Here is a 19,003-nt window from a genome sequence, read left to right as displayed (position 1 = left end):
GTTTGTGTTTGTAGTTTATTCATGGTCTTAGCTGAGGTTGCATTTCAGCCCGGTCAAACGAGATTGTTTAATACTACTATCATTGATCAACAATTTAGCTTTTCTTTTTTTTTTTTTAAAGCTTTTGTTGTCCCAGATATATAAATTTACTTTCATCTCAAACATCTCATATTTCCTGGAATAAGTCGGTTAAATCACAATGAATTTAGTTTAAGAAACTACGACCAGGGCGCCCCTATAGCTCAGTCGGTAGGGCGTGCGCACCATGTATTGAGGCTGTTAGTCCTCTGCAGTGGCCTCCGGTTCGAATCCCCCCTGCGGCTCATTTGCTGCGTGTCATCCCCTCTATCTTCACCCCCCTTTCCTGTCATACCTTCAGCTTTCGCTATCAATAAAGGCAAAAAGCCCAAAAAATATCTTTAAAAAAAAAAAAAAGAAACTACGACCAGTAGTCCAGATCCTATAACTGGTCCAGAGAAACATAACATTTTAGAAGAGGAAATGGCACATACTGATGTTTAAAAAAAAAAATAATAATAATGATAATAATGACTGCATTTGACATTATCAAGAAAAATCTGACAGAATATTGTGACATAGACTTCTGATCATGGCATGGGAAACGAGAACTTAAGATTGGTGCAGGTCTCCTTTGTTTTTTGGTTGGTTTTTTTGTTGTTTTGCTGTTCTTTAAAATTTAAAATGTGGCGGGTTTGATGCACTGACTGACAGAAGAACCTCACCAGTCCAAAGTCATACATCACCAGCTCTGTCAGGAGCTATCGAGCTGATGAAGACCATGTGACGGGCAGTAAAGCCTAAAAAACTAATAAGTGCAGCTTGTACTTGGATTGTTTTGCTTTATTTCTAAGACTTTAGACTTTATTTTACATTTAAAATTCCCTTTGATAGTTTGGTGTTGGCACAGAAACTGGAAAAAAGTTGATATGAACTCTGTAAAGCAACTTTGCAATGTTTTAAGGAGGGGAGTCTTGCTAGATGCTAAAAGAGGACAGCTGGAACAAACCAACATTTAAATACGAGCAGTGACTCCAACAAGCAGCATTTAAATAGGCAGCATCTTCCCACGACTTTGTGTTTAATAGAGGGCCCATAATCATCCAGAGGGAAAACACTCACAGCTGGGTGTCTCTATTACTTATTGTTTTTACTTCACTTGGTTAAACAACCTTTGTTATTTAAGATTTCTTCTGTCCTCTTGCAGGTCGGGATTCTGTATTTCCAGCCAAGCGTTTTCCGCTGCATCCTCCTACGATGGGTTCGACTGCTCGGATTCGCTACCGTCTACGGCACGCTGACTCTTAAGTTGTACAGGTAACACACACACACACACACACATTGCACGCAAATCTACACAAAACCATTTGTCCAACATTGTTATCCATCCCAGGAAATGCCGGAAATTGGATTACATTGACCTCTGTAAGTGCAATTACACTGCGTCTTACATCTTAATTCCCTGTAAAAGTAAGAGCCTTATGAAGTGCCGAGTTGTTTCTTGGCTAATTCATCACGCCTGCGCATGTTTAGGGATGGATTCACTGCCTCATTAGGTGGAAGAGAGAAATGCCAAGTAAAAGTAATTAAGAAAACACGGGGTGCTTCGGCCCCAAATGATCTCCATATATAACATGGTATTGAATGATGGTCGGCGAGAGACAAACTGAGACAAATGTGTGTGAGATCAGAGGACAGGGGAGGACTGCTGCAGGATACAGCGAGGCAGAGACAAGAGGGGGTTATCCAGCACTGAATGGTCGATAATGAGACAGGGGGTCTGCTGTATTTAAAGCAGTGCACTCGAAATTGTTCATCTGTTGGGCTTTTTGTCAGGTGAATCTGTCAAAAAGGCCTAATGAAGATGCTGATTAAGAAGATGTTGCTAATGCGAGCGGGAGGCGAGTAAACCCTTAGAGGTGCAAGTTAACATATTGCACAGATCAATTTTTGATGGGGGGCTCATTAGTGCGGAGCGCAGTGGACACTTCATCAATGCGCGTGAAGGGCAGAGCCTAAGAATAGCGACGGCTGGTCATGTGTTTGAGCACAGTTTAATTCCTGTTACACAGTCTTTGTGTTTGTCGGTGAATTTAAAGCTTCATAATGTCACATAGACAGATGGCTCCGAATAACGATGCATCTCAGAGCTGCTGAACATTTCTGCTGTGTAGCATTATTTCAGCACGAAGGAAAAAACGTATATTCTTAGATACTTCAGCTCTTTTGACAAACAGCTCAACCTATAGGACATTTTCTATTTACATCCCAAGATGTTTGCATTTTCAGCTTATTAAGATATGCAAAATGAAGTTTCCAGTGAAAGTTTTAAATAAGTCCTCCAAACTAAACTAAGCAGGTCATTCGTCATCGCCTTACAAAAATCACCCCTCTGTCTGATCTGGTCGCCCCTTCAGCCCAGCATTTGTCAATCAGTCAAGTGGCCATTTTCTGATGTGCAACTTTTATATTTAATCTTTTTGGGGGGCAAAGAAAATCACTTGGTTAAAATGGCAATCCCAAAGAGTTCTGTCCTGGTTGATTTGGTGCAGTAAACTTAATTCAGCATTTCTTTCTGGAAAGTCGCCACACACACTCAATAGATAGTGATTTATGAACATGCAAACCGTCCCCGCCCTTTCCACACACACCCCAAACTTCCACCTCTACCCCCAAGTAGCTGCACCTGGCTTCTACTCTGTTTTGCTAGCTACTCACAATAACCAGCTGAGCTGGGCATCGCCACTAATATCAGGGGTAAAGGATGTACTGATCCAATACGCTTGATCAGTTGTTGGCCGTGCTGTGACCAGTCCTCATTAAATAGTTTCTCTGCGCCATTATAAAATTCAGTATCTCTGTTTCTCTTAAATTCATGAAATCAGCAGGTAGCAGACTACATAAATTCCTACCCTTGTGTTTTGTTACATACAAATCATTCCAATTAGTGTCACACAGTGAGGTTTACATATTTAAAATAAGCACTGTATGGGATTGGTACTCGGTATTATCAGATACCCTGAGTTGAGTCAGAGTCAGAAAAAATAAAAAACTTTTGCAGAGAGCATCGGAGGAGCCAGCAGACTGGAGTTGTGCTGCCCTTCCTCACTGTCCGGCGTCGTGCTGCCCTCCATTTCGCCCTTCTCTTCTTCTGTACAATGATGCAGCAAGGAAAAAGTGGAGTGATTCGACGGACAAAGTGTGAGTCCGCTCTGGGTCTACTCGACTGAAGACTCAAAGTACCGGTTTTTGGGGGGGCTTTAATCCCTAGTTAGAAGCAAATTATGGCCATAAAAGAAACCAACATAAAAATTTGGCAGGAAGCGGGATGCAAACATTATTGATGTATCATTCTCTCTGAGAAGTTTGGCTGCATCTTCTCCTTCACCACAAAGAATGCAGGTCATTATTTGAGAAATGTATCATCAGCCAATACCTCAATAGACCAGAATGCATTGCAACCACAAGAAAAGTTCACTTTAACACTTGTTCTTTGCTGTCATCTTATATTCCTATAGGTCGTGACAGCAACAGGTTAAGGTTCAGGCTTTAGGGGCTGATGGGAATTCTTGGACATGTGGGAGGAGCTCAGTAAGACAAGTAGGCCTCAGGGAAAGAGAATAGAGAGGAAGAAAAGGTGAAACATCCCCTCCCATTCCCTAATTGATGCCATCCTTCCAGCTAGAAATGGTTCTATATTCTTAAATGGAGCTTCTCGTCTCCGCCCGCAGGGTGCTGAAGGTGTTCCTGTCCCGCACAGCCCAGAGGATCCCCTACATGACCAGCTGGCGAGTGTTGCGTCTGCTGGGCATCATCCTGCTCATCGTCTGCTGGTTCCTGGTGGCGTGGACATCTGCCGTCTGTCAGAACCCGGACAGGAAGTTGGCTCTCATCGACGTGGGCTACACGCCCGACGGGCTGCAGTTCAGCATGTGCCTGCTGGATCGCTGGGACTACATGATGGCTGTCGGTAAGCGCCGCCGCTGCCCTCTGCCTCCACGTGGAGTTCTGAAAAGTTCTGTGTACAGCGAACACGAAAACATGGGTTATTTGAGGTATTCATGGCAGAAAATCAAGAAGTAATCTGTTAAATGTGATAGAATTTGGAGTTCAAAGAGAGAGGAGTGTGAAGGTGAAGGATAAGTTGGATGAGTAAGACAGTTTGCCTCCATCTACATTTGGCAATGCTCTTACGTTTCCCAAAAGTCGACATTAATCCTCTCCACCGGTGCTTCACTTTTGGATGTTTGCCTGTGTGGTACGTGGAGGAGAGAGGGCAACCAGCAGCAGATAAAGACAGATGAGGAATCAAAAGATGCTCGGAGGGGAAAAAAAATCTGCATGCTGTTTTACATCTGCTGACTCAGGCTTCATGAGAGAGAAACGTGGTCCTTTTTGACTTCTGGGAAAACAGATGGACCCCCAGCAGAGCCTCCACGCTGAGACACTGTATACTGAAGGCACATTTTCATCCTGTTTATTAGGAGGTAAAAATAGGCTGGTAACAGGGAGGAGCGAATTAGCTCTGACGCCACCCACATACTGCTCATAAATTACACACACACACACAGGGAAAATAAATCTTTCTGATTTAGAAATCTGCACCTGCAAACACTCACAGTCAGTGGTCTAATTGAAAATATCTTTTACATAAAAAACTAGTTTCTGAGCAGTAAGGATTTATTGGTTAGCACAACAAAAAAAAACTGCACTTTCAATACTGCAATGATTTGTTTACTTAATCTAGAATATTATATAGACCTTTGGCTCATGCACTGTAAAAACTTCCTTTTAGTCATTTTAGTCTTATTTGAGTCATTATGTGGTCATCCTGCTTAAGTGTCTTGCGTTTGTATCAGTAAGGGTTTAAAGGTTTCAAACTTTCAGCAGAAGTTCTTAAGTTTGCAATAATAGAAGTTGTAATAATAAAATGTGTATTTTCCCCTGGAGAAATCATAAATTAAAATGGCCCTGCAATGTTTGCAATGTTCACAGTGAAAGCCTACTACGCAAGCTTTGACCCAACATCCTGCCAATTAATGGGACATCACTTATCCCACAGCAATGTAGGCTATCCGCTAGCTAGTAAATCAAACTGGACGACAAAAGGCAAAAATAACCAGTGGAGAATACAAAATTGTGGACAATATGACATGGAAGACTAAGTCGGCTGTTTGGGAGAAATTTTGTGTGATCAGAGACTCTCAGAACAATGTTGTTGAGGCTTTGCTGCTTGTAAAAGGTGGGATAAAGTATTGCTAGCATTTGGTAGCTGCAAGCTAGACACATCGCTGAGGAAACACATGGACAGCTGCAGGAGCACAGCTGCTTTGCCGATTGACAGAAACTTTTTGCAAGAACACAAGTGAGTTACTGTTTATGTGCTTTTGATCACAGGATGAGTTGTAGAACTTCTATTAACAGGCCAGAGAGAACCGTGAGTAACAGGTCGGTTCTGCTACTCAGCTTTGCGGATGCGGTTTGCAGAACTGGATCCGTGTAGAGCTCATTTAGGCACAACCTGGAAAACCAACCCTTATCTTATTAAAAGCATAAAACTGATCTATTAAGCTTTAATAAATTATTCATTAGCTATTAATGAAGCCATTAGTTACAACTTGCAGTATAAAGCCTTTATAAAGGCTTCCTCATTAGAAAGTATTACATAATACTTCTCCAGCCAAAATAACTTTTCAGGCCTTATTCTTTCTTTTTCAAAATAGAGACAAGTATTTCTTTTTTGGGCAGTTTGCCTTTATTGGAAAGCTGATTGTATAGAGGCAGACAGGAAACAAAGTCCACCTATTTCTAGAAAATACTTGACACAAGTTGATTTCAAGAGCTGCAAAGATTAGTTGATTAATCAATTAGATGTCAACTATTAAATTGATCCCCAACTATTAATTATTGATTAATTGTTTTTAGTAATTCTTAAAGAAAAAGTGTTCAAAGTGTCTGATTTCAGACACTCAAATGAGAATATTTTCTGGTATCTATAGTCCACAATGTCAGGAAACTGAATATTGGGCTTTGGGAAACACTGATCAACATTTTCGCCATTTTATGAGATTTTAAAGAACAACTTGATTAATCAAGAAAACTACTGACAGATTAATAAATAATGTAAATATTTTTTTGTTTTGTTTTCTTCTTTATCAAATTGTTATCCTTATTTAAGAAGTAAATGCGTTTTTATGGCACAAATATAAACAGAAACAACTCGACAAGATGAAGATTTTGCAGATTTTTCTGTTTGCAGCGTTCACATCACTTGCTGGTAGCTCAGGCGGACTGATTAAGGACTGGGATGTTGATGCATTTAGGTGAAATCCTCAAAAAGATCTGAATCCCCTGATACACTTCAGATCTCCTTTCATTCATTTTGGATATTTTGACTTTCACATGCCCTCACACAGCCCTAACAAATAACACTTCTGTGAGTGGCCAATTGCATCAAATGCTCACAGTCGTTCCTGTGGTGAGGAACACATGTGATTCACCTGACAGCTGCACAGTTCAAGCAGACAGAACCAATAAATGTCAAAATAATGGCAGCAGGTTTTCATGGAAAAAGCAGCGTGTTTATTGCTGTGGAGTTGGCTACCTTGGAGACATTACATGTGGTTGCCATGGAGGTGCTCGGGGGATTCATTTATTGCCCAGAGAATACAACCACAGCTGTTACAAATGGGTTTGATAGCTGCAGCTGAACAGGTTATTTTCCTGTATACATGTGTTGTACAACAGTTTGCAGCGGCTCCGTGAGAGCGCTGAACTGTGAAGTGGTTCGTTGGTGGGTTTCTGGCCTGCAAAGCCCGCTCGCTGCACAGACTGTTTCATTTCCTGGCCTGCTCGCTTGTTCATCTCTCCTCTCTCGTTGCTTCACAGCTGAGTTCCTCTTCCTGCTGTGGGCGGTCTACCTGTGTTACGCTGTGAGGACGGTGCCGTCGGCGTTCCACGAGCCCCGCTACATGGCCATCGCCGTTCACAACGAGCTCGTCCTGTCAGCGATTTTCTATGTCATCAGGTAACAGCTCCTCCCCCCAGCCATCTGGATCCCTCAGTGGGTATCTGTGAATTAAAATGACTCTCAAGTTAAAGGGTCAGTTCACATAATCACTTCACAGGTTCACTGGTTACTTAAAGCGAGGCTACAAAGCCCAATTACAGGATAATGGTATATTCCAAAATGTTTTATAATGTACTGTAAGTCAGTGGCTGCACTTTTATTTTTCTTTTACATAAATCTGTCTCTTCTACTTTAGTAAAGAATGTGTGTACTTTTGCCACCTCTCTTGTAACATTAGCACAAGTAGGAAAGAGGCATAAAATCAGTGTGCTGCTAAATTTAGCTAACGAGAAGCTACAGGTTATACCAAATCAAATAAGACTGCAGCTGTAAAATATCAAGGGTGTATTTAATGGACTAGGGGTGTATTTTATTGTTTATTAAACTTTTTTACTTGTAAAAGGAAGAGTGTGTTAAAATCTTCTATAAAAAGTTACACGTCTCACTTTAAAATCTTGTTATCACAGTTTTAAGTACTTACGCAGACATAAACCAGTAAACGATATACCCTCTTTCTTTTTTTTTATTGTTGACATGTTTCAGTAGGCTATGTGCAATTGCAACTTGCTGTTTATTACAAAAATTATCTAATTCCACTAACCAATCGCAAAACATGTTGTGTAACAAAACTTCTCTGCTCCCACTGACATTGTACTGATATGGAGGCATAAATATCAGAGTAGATATCTAAAAACCGAAGCAGAGAAAAAACATGCCCAGATACCACAATGAACATATATGCATATATTTTGTAGCCATTTGCCTGAAATGACCCTTTAGTCTACAATCCCAGTAAAATCTTTAATAAATAGCAATTAAATTTTAAACGTACTGGCGCAGTAATCCCCACCTATCTAGTTCTCTAAAGAGGATAAAACTAAAATAATTGCTAATAAAAATGTCTTCTTCAGCATACAGACGACATACTGTCACTCACATTCACAACATGTTCCACATTTACCAGCTTCACATTTAATATCATCGTCTTTGACTTGATGTGTGTGTCCTCCGCAAGATTGTCTCGTCTCCATCACATACGGGCTTTACAAGACGAGGCTCCGTTCATCTGGGAGTTGTTTTTTTTTATTGTAGTGAAATCGTCCCTCTCCCTCCAGTGTACGTGTCAAATAGCTGCACCGCCGTGCAGTTTATAAATGAGACGTTTCAGCCGACACCGACACAGACGTTCCTAGCTGGAGTCCCCCTAATTGAGAGCTCAGCTTCATCACTTTATTTACTAATGAACCATGTCAGAGTGATTTATGTTTTTTTCAAGACAGCATAAATAGCTTGAATCATTGGCAGCCATATTCCAGTTATAAATTGACATCCATTACCAATAAATTGTGTATCGTTGACGTATAGCGTGATAGTTTCTTGGAAGACATTAGCGTTTTTAACCGTTTTTGATGGTATTTCAACATTTGGCTCTATGATATTTCTTTGCCGACTCAGTTTTCTGCCTCCTCAGAGGCTTTTCTCTGCAGAAAATAACTAGACGAAACCTGTAATAAATTGGAAAGTTGAGTGGTATGGCTAGTTATTCTTCATCTATTAACAATATTTTATTTTACTTTATTTTATCTTGAAGAAATTTCAGAATTTAAGAGTTCTGATGGTAGTTGAACATCTGGTTCTTCATGACTGCTTTGCCAGCTCCGTCTGTCTGCATATTCAGAGTTTTTGTGAGACTTTTCTCTGCAGAAAATAGCCAGGCGAGATGCTTAATTAATTGGAAAGTTTTTCCTGGTATGGCTAGTTAGTCTGCATCCATTACCAATAAATTGCATATCGTTGATGCAAAGCCTGATAGTTTTTTTGGGGGAGAAATTTGAGATTTTAAGGGTTTTGATAGCATTTGAACATCTTAATCTTTGTGATTTCTTTGCCAATTCCATTTTGCTGCCTCTTCAGCCTTGTGATAAAGCTAGTCTCTGCAGAAAATAGCTAGATGAGACCTCTGATAAATTGGAAAGTTGCCTGGTATGGCTAGTTATTCTGTATCCCTCAACGATAAACTGTGTATCATCGACATGTAGCTGGATAGTTTTCTTTTTTTTTTTTTTTTTTTTTTGGAAGAAATCTGAGTTTTTAAGAGTTTTGATGGTAGTTGAACATCTGGCTCTTTGTGATTTCTTTGCCAACTCCTTTTAGCTGCCTCTTCAGAGTTGTTGTGAGGCTTTTCTCTGCAGAAAATGGCCAGACGAGACCCCTAATAAATTGGAAAGCTGCCTGGTATGGATAGTTATTCTGACTGGCTGCCACCAGAGACCGCAGTGTACACTGGGGCTTGTTAGAGGCATCTGGCGTCCATTTGTGTTACTCCCACAACCTGCTATTTGCTCCCACAGTGGCCAGTTAAAGCTCGGGCTTCCTTCTTCGCCGTGATAGTCATCAGGTTGTGGTCCAGGTCCAGGTGTGAGTGTGAGGCTGAGAGAAAATGAAGGGATTGTAATAGCTGGAGGTCAAGGCGTGAGTGATGGGGAGTGTTTCAGTGAGACGCTGCAGGCTGAGATGAGACAGCATGCCAAGGTTATTAAATCCTCATCTGCACAGAAACTGCTCACCAAACATGAATGAGGGAAGACTTCAAAGCTTTGGGACATTTCATATGCTGGACCTTCGCCTTCATTCATGCCTCAAAGCTATTACCACAGTAACTGTTCGTTAATTAGCCATTTGCCAACTTCAACGGCGTAATGAGCCTGCTAGATGACATTTGCTTGGATAGAGGCTCTCTAGTGGTTGAATTAGCATCTGACAGGACATACCTTCATATCCTCAGTGCACATGAGGTCTCGCTGTGCTGAAAGCCTGTTAGTTCTTTTTTAAATAAAAGGCCGGAGCTGCTCCTCGCGCCGCTATTGTTTCTGCCAGTAATTATCTCATTTCCACCAACTGCTGCGCCGCAGTCAGCCCAGTGTATTACTGTCTGATGTATAAATAGGCCAAATCTTGTGACCAGATCAAGGTCACTCCCCTTTTTTTATTGTGAATCCAACTGAAAGAATGAGGAAAATATTGTGTCCTTGCTGGCGAAAGGATCACCCAAGTGGAACATTATATGAAGTAGTGGAATTTACGCCTGGACAGACAGTGTATAAATCTACTTTGGCTGAAAACACATTAAGTCTGCTGGTGTCTGTCTCTCCAGGCTCCATCTGCATCTGAGAGGTTTACTGCAGACGGAGCAACATGTATAAATATCACCGCATAATTTAGTCAGACTTTGCTGCATTTACTGTATTTGGAAGATGAAAATCAGCCGTCATAAACATGTTTAGGACGAGTTTACTGACATGTGTTTGGAAAAAAAAAATGCGAGCATGGATACTAAGATATACTGTCAATGAACATGGTGAGTTTGAGCAGTTTGAGTGAATGACTCTGCATTATTATTAAACATACTGCTGTATAACAAATACACTATATTTAAGGGTGTGCATAAGACTGTCATTACACTGTCATAACCATGTCATAACACCTGTCATGAGCATGACAGAGCTTTTATGAATGTTTATGACTGTTTGGCTATCAGTCAGTTATGTTACTTTTAATGCAAAGTCTTTGTTATGACAGCTTGACATAAACCAAAACAACATAACCTGTCATTGTCTTTCTTATGACAGCTTGACATTATCAGACTTAGAGAAACTTTTTAACTTAATGATTTAACTTTACATTAACTGTCATGTGTGGTTGTTTTTGAGACTGGCTGTTATGAGACCATTAGTGTGTCATGAATAATTTCCTGGGCTTCAACTAATGTGGGGCCATTTCAACTTGTCATAAAGATGTCATTAAACATCATAAGGCCAGTTGGAGGACAGAGTACAGTACTGAGGTGATTTAGCTTGCAGTGTTAGCTGATGGACAGACAGTGGTTCACTAGTTTACTTGTTGCCAAACTAGCCTTACCGCTGTGTCTAATGTTATCTGAAGCATGCATTAGCTAGTTAGCTAGCAGCCTATAGTAATTAGCTTTAGCCATGATGTGGTTATGACAGGGTAATGCCAGTCTTATGCACACTCCTTCAAATAAAATGTTACCCAAATAGTAATCTTATCTGCAGCGAGTATTTAATTATCATTAGCTTAACGTCTAGACATCTCTGTTCTTGTATTAATTAGACGGTTTTGGATTAGATTTCTAACATCCTGTACATCTTTCCTGTTTGTTTTCTCTTCACATCCTGACAGGTTCACTCTCGCTCCGGAGCTCCATCCAGACTGGATGTTGCTCCTCTTCTTCACCCACACCCACCTGACTGTAACAGTAACACTGGGTCTGCTACTCATCCCGAAGGTAAACTTCAGACTTCACTAGTCATGTTTCACATGCTGCTCTGGTTTCCTAAATGAGAAGTTAAAAAAAATGTTGCTTTTTATTCATGCAGTTTAATGCAATTTAATTGTTAATATTTGATTTTGTATTTTGCTTTCCTGCTATTTTGATATATATTTATATATATATGTTATATTTGATTTTTTTTTTAAGTTTAGCATTATTTAACTAACTGCTACTTGCTTTTAAAATGGATATAAATGATAAAGAATAAACCTATCAATATAATATTTGTATTGTTATGTTTGTTCATTTGTTTATTGTCAACAATTTACCTGCAAAACCAAAACCAACAATTAATTTAACCTTGTAACAGCTTTCATCTGTATATCCAAATCCTGATATATATTATTCCTCCAAACCATTATGGTCCAAAAGCTGTTAAAAACATATTAATTATCTGTACTGTTTCATTGGTTGACATGTTCCTTCATTCACATAAACATGGCAACTAGTTTATTTTGAGTCAATCCCACATAGACCATCCTGCTGCTGCTGCGAATACTCACGAGAGCACGAAATGTGTATTAATACACAGCTGAAAATAGGCCAAAACAAAAGCATTATTTACCCCTGTTTAACTAACATTTGTTAAGAACCATAATGAAGACTTGTATCTTCATTAGGAGCCAGTGGGCTTGGTTGTGAGAGAGAGATGGACTGACAATTGTTCTTTTTTTATGCCACTCTACCAGTTCCTGTTTGCTGGCACCCACATGAGAGATGACATAGCCTCTGAGGCCTACGAGGACGAGCTAGACATGGGTCGTTCTGGGTCGTATCTCAACAGCAGCATCACGTCAGCGTGGAGCGAACACAGTCTGGATCCCGAGGACATCCGGGTTAGTGGCGTTTCCCTTTAAGCGTTCATTTTCCATTGTTTAACCTGGTGCAAACTTTTGACTCCTCCAAAAATACTGAGCCATGGCAGTTTTTTATTGCAGACACCTGACGAAATGGGCCATCTCAGTTCTATTAATGGCTGTGGCGTAAGGTCTTGCGACAGTGTTTGGGAAAAACGTACCAACGTGAGCAGAGATTTCTGTTTGTCTGTTAGAGCTGAAGAAGTCTCTCAACTAAATGATTTGGGCTAGGATATTCACCAGAGGGGGCGATCTTATGATGACATCCTCCTACTTGGGAGCATTCATCGTATCGGATGGTCATACTGTTAGAAAAACGATAAATTCACCCGAGCTTAGAGGCTGTTTCAGAACTAACATTAAAACACACTCCGTTTTCTTATTTGATGCTGTCCAAGACTGTCCTGTCTTTGCTTCTTTTCAGCACGCATGTGATATTCCGTAGTGTATTATTTAAAAACCATTTGTAGTCACGTGTCATGGATTTGTACTGCATGTTTTCTGTGCAGTAGAATTTCTGCTTTTTTTGCAACAGTGTTTTAATTAGAAATTCCTTTATTAAACTGTATAATTGATGCTATCTAAGTCCCGCCCCTTTTGGAACCTCGCCCAACTTTCTCCTTTCCTGTTTCCTGTACTTACATATGCTATGTGCTGAGCTCATCTATGTTGAAAAGGTGACCAAATCTTAAAATAACTAACTCCTCTTAGACTGAGATCGCCCAGTGAACAGGGTCACAGAGGGACCAAAACAGCCTCAGAGACCAACAGAGGCCAGTTTGACAGGGAATAGGCTACTTTACCAAGGTGGTTTTCATGCCGGGTTTTACTCACAGCACACCGGGCTGAGTCATGGCAAACCGAGCTGACAGCAGTTAGTGATTAGCTAACTTGCTTTAACAGCAAGTAAAGCTATATTTCCATCAGGGAAACTCCATAAATTACCTCTGTACTGTGTTCCCTGTTGGTCTCAGACTGTTTATGTTCACTGGGAGGCTGATGATCCTGGTTCTGTTGCCCGCTAACGGCAGCTAACAGTCACTGCTAGTTACTTTAGTAACAAGAAAGCTGCTTAAGCTGTCTGTCCATCATAAAACTCTGGAATTAAACTGAGACTTAAAGCTGAGCAGCCAGAGGACATCAGAGGGGAAACTAGAAAATATTTTATCCATATAATACGATCCAGTTTCAGTTTCCAGTTTCCCAAATCAGTAAATTAAGTTTACTTTTGCCCAGTGAGGCCCAGTTTGCTCCAGTGCATGGATGCAATCTCCTTCCATGCAAGCACTTCATTGGAAATTGGACTTGGAAATTTCATTGGTGACATATATAGCAATACAGATGTGATAAAAATATCGATTTTAACTTTAAGATGTGGCTACATATAAGATATGTTACTTTCACACGTGGCCCCTGCCATGTCTTGTAGCCATCTTCAAAATTTGTTTTGTTTTTTTCAACATAGATGAGCCTAGCATGTAGCATATCTAAATACAGGAAACAGAAAAGGAGAAAGTTGACTGAGGTTTCAAGGTACCAGTTTTGCTCAACTGTTATTGGAGCACATACCAAAATAGGGCGGAACTTAGAAAGGGTCAGTTTGTTCCAAACAGGCAACTAATCACTTTGCATCTGTCCTATATGTAGGAGGAGCTGAAGAAACTCTACTCCCAGTTGGAGATTTACAAGAGGAAGAAGATGCTGGCAAACAACCCTCATCTCCAGAAGAAGCGGAGCTCCAAGAAAGGGTTGGGTCGCTCGCTGATGAGGCGCATCACAGAGATTCCAGAATCGGTGCACCGACAATGCAGCCGCGAAGACAAGGAGGCTGGAGAACACGGCAGTAACCGTAACAGCATCTGCATGTTGAAGAAGAACCCCTTTGATCCAACTCACACAGGAAAGCCAGCGAAGGAGGAGACGCTAAAGAACAAAGTTTTCTCTCTCAAAAAGTCCCACAGCAGCTACGACCACGTCCGTGACCAGAGCGAAGACTCCAACAGCTCAGCGACAGATAAGATGGAGGTGACCACAGCTGAAGGCTCCCTCTTGGATACACTTATGGGCAAGAAGTTGGTCAAAAAGAAGTCCAGTGAGAATATAAATGTCCCCAGTGAATCTACAGAATCAGTTCCTTTGGTCTGCAAGTCAGCCAGCGCTCATAATCTCACTGCAGATAAGAAACCAATCCATCCTAGAGCCTCCATGCTGCAGAAGTCTCTCAGTGTCATCGCCAGCGCCAAAGAGAAGACTTTAGGCTTGACAGCAAAGACCCAGAGCACAGAGGACAGCAATAAGAAGAGTCAGCCAAAGAGCAAAGACACAAGGCCCAATGCAGAGCCAGAAAATGAATGTCAACCCAAGATGATCATTAGCCAGTCGGTCGAGTACAAACAGAGTGCAGCAAAAGGAAGAATCATGAAACAGCAAGTGGGTGGCAGCCAGCCTGCAATCTGTTCCGATCCAGTCAAGGGAAAGGACCTCTACGATCTCTCAGAGGTGTGTCCCTGGGAAGTGGAGGACATTCCAACACCATCTGAAAATAAGGTCCAAAAGCATGTGTCTATTGCACCAAAGGAGACCACAACAGTTCATGGTGGTAGCACCAAAGGAGGCAAATCTCAGCAGCAGAAACAGAAAGGCTCTGATCAGTCTCCATCGAGTGGCAGGCATTCAAAGGAAATTCAGAAGACAACCCCTGTCCGAGCGGATGTGTGTCCATGGGAAGATGCAAGCGACACTCAAGGCAGTCAAGTGGAAGGCTCGAAGCAACAAATAAACAGTCAGGCAAGCAAACCTGCCAAGACCTCTACAACAGAGAGCTCCAAAACACATCGGGCAGATGTTTGTCCATGGGATTTCGAAGAGCCACAAAAGACAACAGAGTTAGCTCGGTCACCAGATATGACAAAACAAAGAAAAGGCACCTCTCCTGTGGATGGGAAAGGGAAAAGTGCCCTTTCAGAGCCATCCAAAATGGGAGGTGCACTCCAGCTACCAACTACAAAAGCTGATGTATGTCCCTGGGACTATGACAGCGCTGCCGTATCTCCAAATTCTGGACAGAGGACACCTAGTCCTTCGCGATCATCCAAAACCAAGGAATCCCCTTCAAAAAAGAAGGGTACACCTTCCACAAGAACAGTTGAGAAAGAGAAAACAAAAGACGCTGATGATGAGAAAAGTAGAACAAAAGCGAAGGACAAGAGTAAATCTTCAGAGAAACACATGAGCCAACCAAAAATGGCTGAGGTATGCCCGTGGGACGTAGAGAGTCATCAGGAAGTGCCGCTGGTAGAAAAAAGGAAAAGCGCGAATGTTGGAGCCGCCAAAGCAAAGCCGGCTGAAGTCTGTCCGTGGGATTTTGAGGATACGTCAGATAAGAAAGGCACAGACAAAAATGCTTCTGTGGTGAAACAGAGCAATCCAAATCCTAAAGGCGCGGTTGTAAGTGCTCCTAAGAAGGCAGATGTTTGTCCCTGGGACTTTGAGGATAGCACATCGAGCAAGAAGGCATGACACTCAACCTGAACGGACCACTGAAATTATAGTTATTGATGTATACTTTTTTTCACTTTGGAATCGTTAAATATTACCTTTTACTATTAGTACGGTGACTTGGAAGAAAAGTTGATCAAGTTCCACAAGTTGCCTTCCTTTCCGAGGTTTTGTTCCTGTTTTACCTATTTTGAAAATAAGTAAAATGTACAAAAAACAAAACAAAAGTCATGATGAGCATTCCAGATTATTACAGGAAAATCCTGAAGATAAATCTTAGACTAATTATGCAACTTCTGATTCAGCCTTTTCACTTCATGAGCAATGTTGGAAAATCTGCATTTATCATGTTCTGTACTCAGTCAACAATTCTTACATGGTTCCTTTTGTGCATTATCATCACTTAGTGGATTATATGACAACAGAAGGTGTAGAGAGTAAAATTAAGGTACATAACAGCAAAAGTGAAAGCCAAAGAACAAGGGAACATTTGCAAAAGCGATTTTGGTGTTAAAGTGATAAGGTTAATTTATTAGTTTGTGTCCAACTCTTGGCACAGAGGGAAGGACTCGGTGAGGAAATCAGTCTACAGCACTTTAGCCAACTCCATAAATTACAAACTGAGGACAGACTCTGTTCTTCTTGTACATTTTGTCTTCTTATTTTCAACCTTATGGCATGATGTCATGCAGGATATCACACACCGACCAAACTTTGATTTTTCTTTTTGTTTAGATCTATTTAATTGTAGTTCTCGGCAGATTAAAATGCTTCCAAGTCTGCGGAGATGTACTGTATGTGCCTAACTAACTAGCATTGTCTTGTATCAGTCTGAAGTGAAGCGAGTGGCTTCTTCTTCAGCACTCTTGTGACGGTGAATTATATAAACAGCATGCACAGCCAGGTATTGAGAGTAGTTGGGCCCTACTGGTTTGTCAGCTAAAGTGTTGACAAATATATTGTTTTTTTAATACCAGAGGCACTCCTTTTCCTGCTTTTATGTTTCCAAAAGCTCATTCAGGGAGGTGAAGATTATATGAGAGCAGCATTAACATGAATGTGTGTCAAAATGGCTCATATGTACACTGTAAAAAAGTAGGGATAGAAAAATACAAGGGGGCTACTAAAGAAATAATTTGCACCAGCTTTGTTTATGATTCCAGCATGGGTCTTTGTTTTGGCTTGCACCAAGTGTGTTTGTGTGTGTCTATGGACACGTTATCATGAATTTAAAGTAAAAATGTGATGCTGAACTCGAAGAGCTGAACCTCTGGAGTCTCATACATGATCTAGTCCGGGCAACACTCTTCTTTTCTTTCCCTTTGTCAAAAATACCAAAACTAAAAGGTGAACTGGTCACCAGTTTCATGTTTCAACTGATAGAACCTGCTGCTTAAAGGATAACATTGGTTTATTGGAACTTGGGTATAATTTTGGGGGTTTTGGCCATTATTCCAATTCATAACAATGATATTGTACTTGATAAGACCTGGAATTGAGGAAGCATCCCTACAGTAAAGTCTGTCATACTTATCAGATTTGTGTCCACAGTCTTCCCGTGTAATGAGGTGTTATTAGAGCCTGAAAGTCAGACTGCCATTTTATTCCACCTCATGCATTCAGATTTCCATTGCAGTCACGTCAGCCAACTTCTTAAGTCACGCCCCTTTTTGATCTGTGCTCCAACAGTTGTTCTAACTAGCTAGCTGGTCTACATCAATTGTCATCTAACTAACTAGCCAGTTAATTCACATCAATTTGTTAGCTAGCTGGTTACATCTGATAGTTAATATTAGCAAAACACAAGCTAAGTCGCTAGCTAATCTACAACAATTGTTAGGATGCTAGTTAGCTAGCGTTTTGCTGGCATTAGCTAGCTTAAAATGTGACTATATATACACGTGTGCAGCTTTTACAGGGCCCCTATCAATATCTTATAACCATCTTCAAGATTTGTGTTTCTTTTTAACATAGACAAGCCTAGCACAAAGTATAGGAAACAGGAAGCAGCCCAACTGCTATTGGAGCACAGAGCAAAACTTTTTGGATGCACTCAGATTTGATTCTAATGTGAAATAAAGTGGTTTAGATAATCTGGCTAAACTATTAGCTTGTTTACAGCCTCTCTGATCACAGTCATGTTTTTTGTCTTGTCAGGCTTTGTTGTACTGATGTTGCCTCATTTATAGATATTAGCAGTTACTTTGGTGAGTATAATCTTATCATAACTGACAGAAACAAGCAAAACAAAAAATAATACCCAAGTTTTTTAAACCAGAACTATCCCTTAAGATTTACTTACTGTACGGCCATAATATGATAAAGTATAGTGCTTATACTTTTTTTAAAATATTAAAGGATAAGCACTAAACTGCCATCTGTTTTCTGTGTTTCGGTATTGAAAGTTCACAAGTAGCGTAATGCATGTTCTTCCCAGTTTAATGCAAGTAGGCTGAAGCCCAGTTGATTAATTAAGATGATCATTTTAGAATTAGGCTTAGCAATGTTGTTATCATTCAATAATCTAACTAAACCTTTTGAGGGTTTTGATTTGTTCAGTGTTTTGTATCAAAATGTCTAAATATTCATCATACACTATCCATCCTGGGTTTACAGTGATTAAAAAAAAAAAAGAAATCTCCCACTAATATTTAACTGTTGAACACCTGACAAATACTGCAGTCGTGAGGAAAACTATGTATCAATATAGCATCTACAGTACTTTATGGTATCTTGTGAGAAGTACATGGTATCACTGAATGTTGTCACTGATTGTAATTATCTATAATTGCTGTCAAATTCCTCAATATCCGACCTCTGTAGGAGTCTTTACTAATTGTGCTTTGAAAAAAAGGAATCAGTGCTTGTCAGTGAGAATTTTACAAAGTCAGATTTCTTTGGCACAACTAAAAATAATCCGGTGACAAATATCCGTAGCCTTTCTTATCCGATTTTTGTTTTTAACGTGCCGACACGATTTCCACAGCAAAGCTCCATAAACATGATTTAGATGCTTCTATCTGCCTCCACCTACTGAGAAATTACCTCTGCCGCTGACCTGTGGGGGGCTCGGAGGGCTGAAATATTTCAAATGTGGAGTGTTTGCCTTACAGCGCCAGATTCGTCACCACCTCTGCTTTATGAGCTCCTTTAGGACCGGTGTCTGAGAGGAACTGTCAACGTGCATGGATTGATTGTAAAGCTTTGATG

General features: G+C 40.6%; 1 protein-coding gene across 1 annotated transcript in view; it reads left to right on the top strand.

Moving 5' to 3' along the window:
- The window catches only part of gpr158a (G protein-coupled receptor 158a), an 85,648-nt gene extending 69,807 nt beyond the window's left edge, over positions 1-15,841 (top strand). The window contains exons 6-11 of the mRNA XM_084747788.1: positions 1,226-1,335; positions 3,750-3,988; positions 6,907-7,045; positions 11,288-11,393; positions 12,128-12,274; positions 13,943-15,841. Of these exons, the coding sequence (XP_084603914.1) occupies positions 1,226-1,335; positions 3,750-3,988; positions 6,907-7,045; positions 11,288-11,393; positions 12,128-12,274; positions 13,943-15,814 (2,613 nt within the window). The 3' untranslated portion in view covers positions 15,815-15,841. The remainder of the gene's footprint in view (positions 1-1,225; positions 1,336-3,749; positions 3,989-6,906; positions 7,046-11,287; positions 11,394-12,127; positions 12,275-13,942) is intronic.
- Positions 15,842-19,003: the final 3,162 nt, after the last annotated feature.

This window comes from Lutjanus erythropterus, chromosome 21 (genome assembly GCF_056507025.1).
Source record: "Lutjanus erythropterus isolate fLutEry1 chromosome 21, fLutEry1.hap2, whole genome shotgun sequence".
NCBI lineage: Eukaryota > Metazoa > Chordata > Actinopteri > Lutjaniformes > Lutjanidae > Lutjanus > Lutjanus erythropterus.
This window is presented reverse-complemented; position numbering and strand designations above follow the sequence as displayed.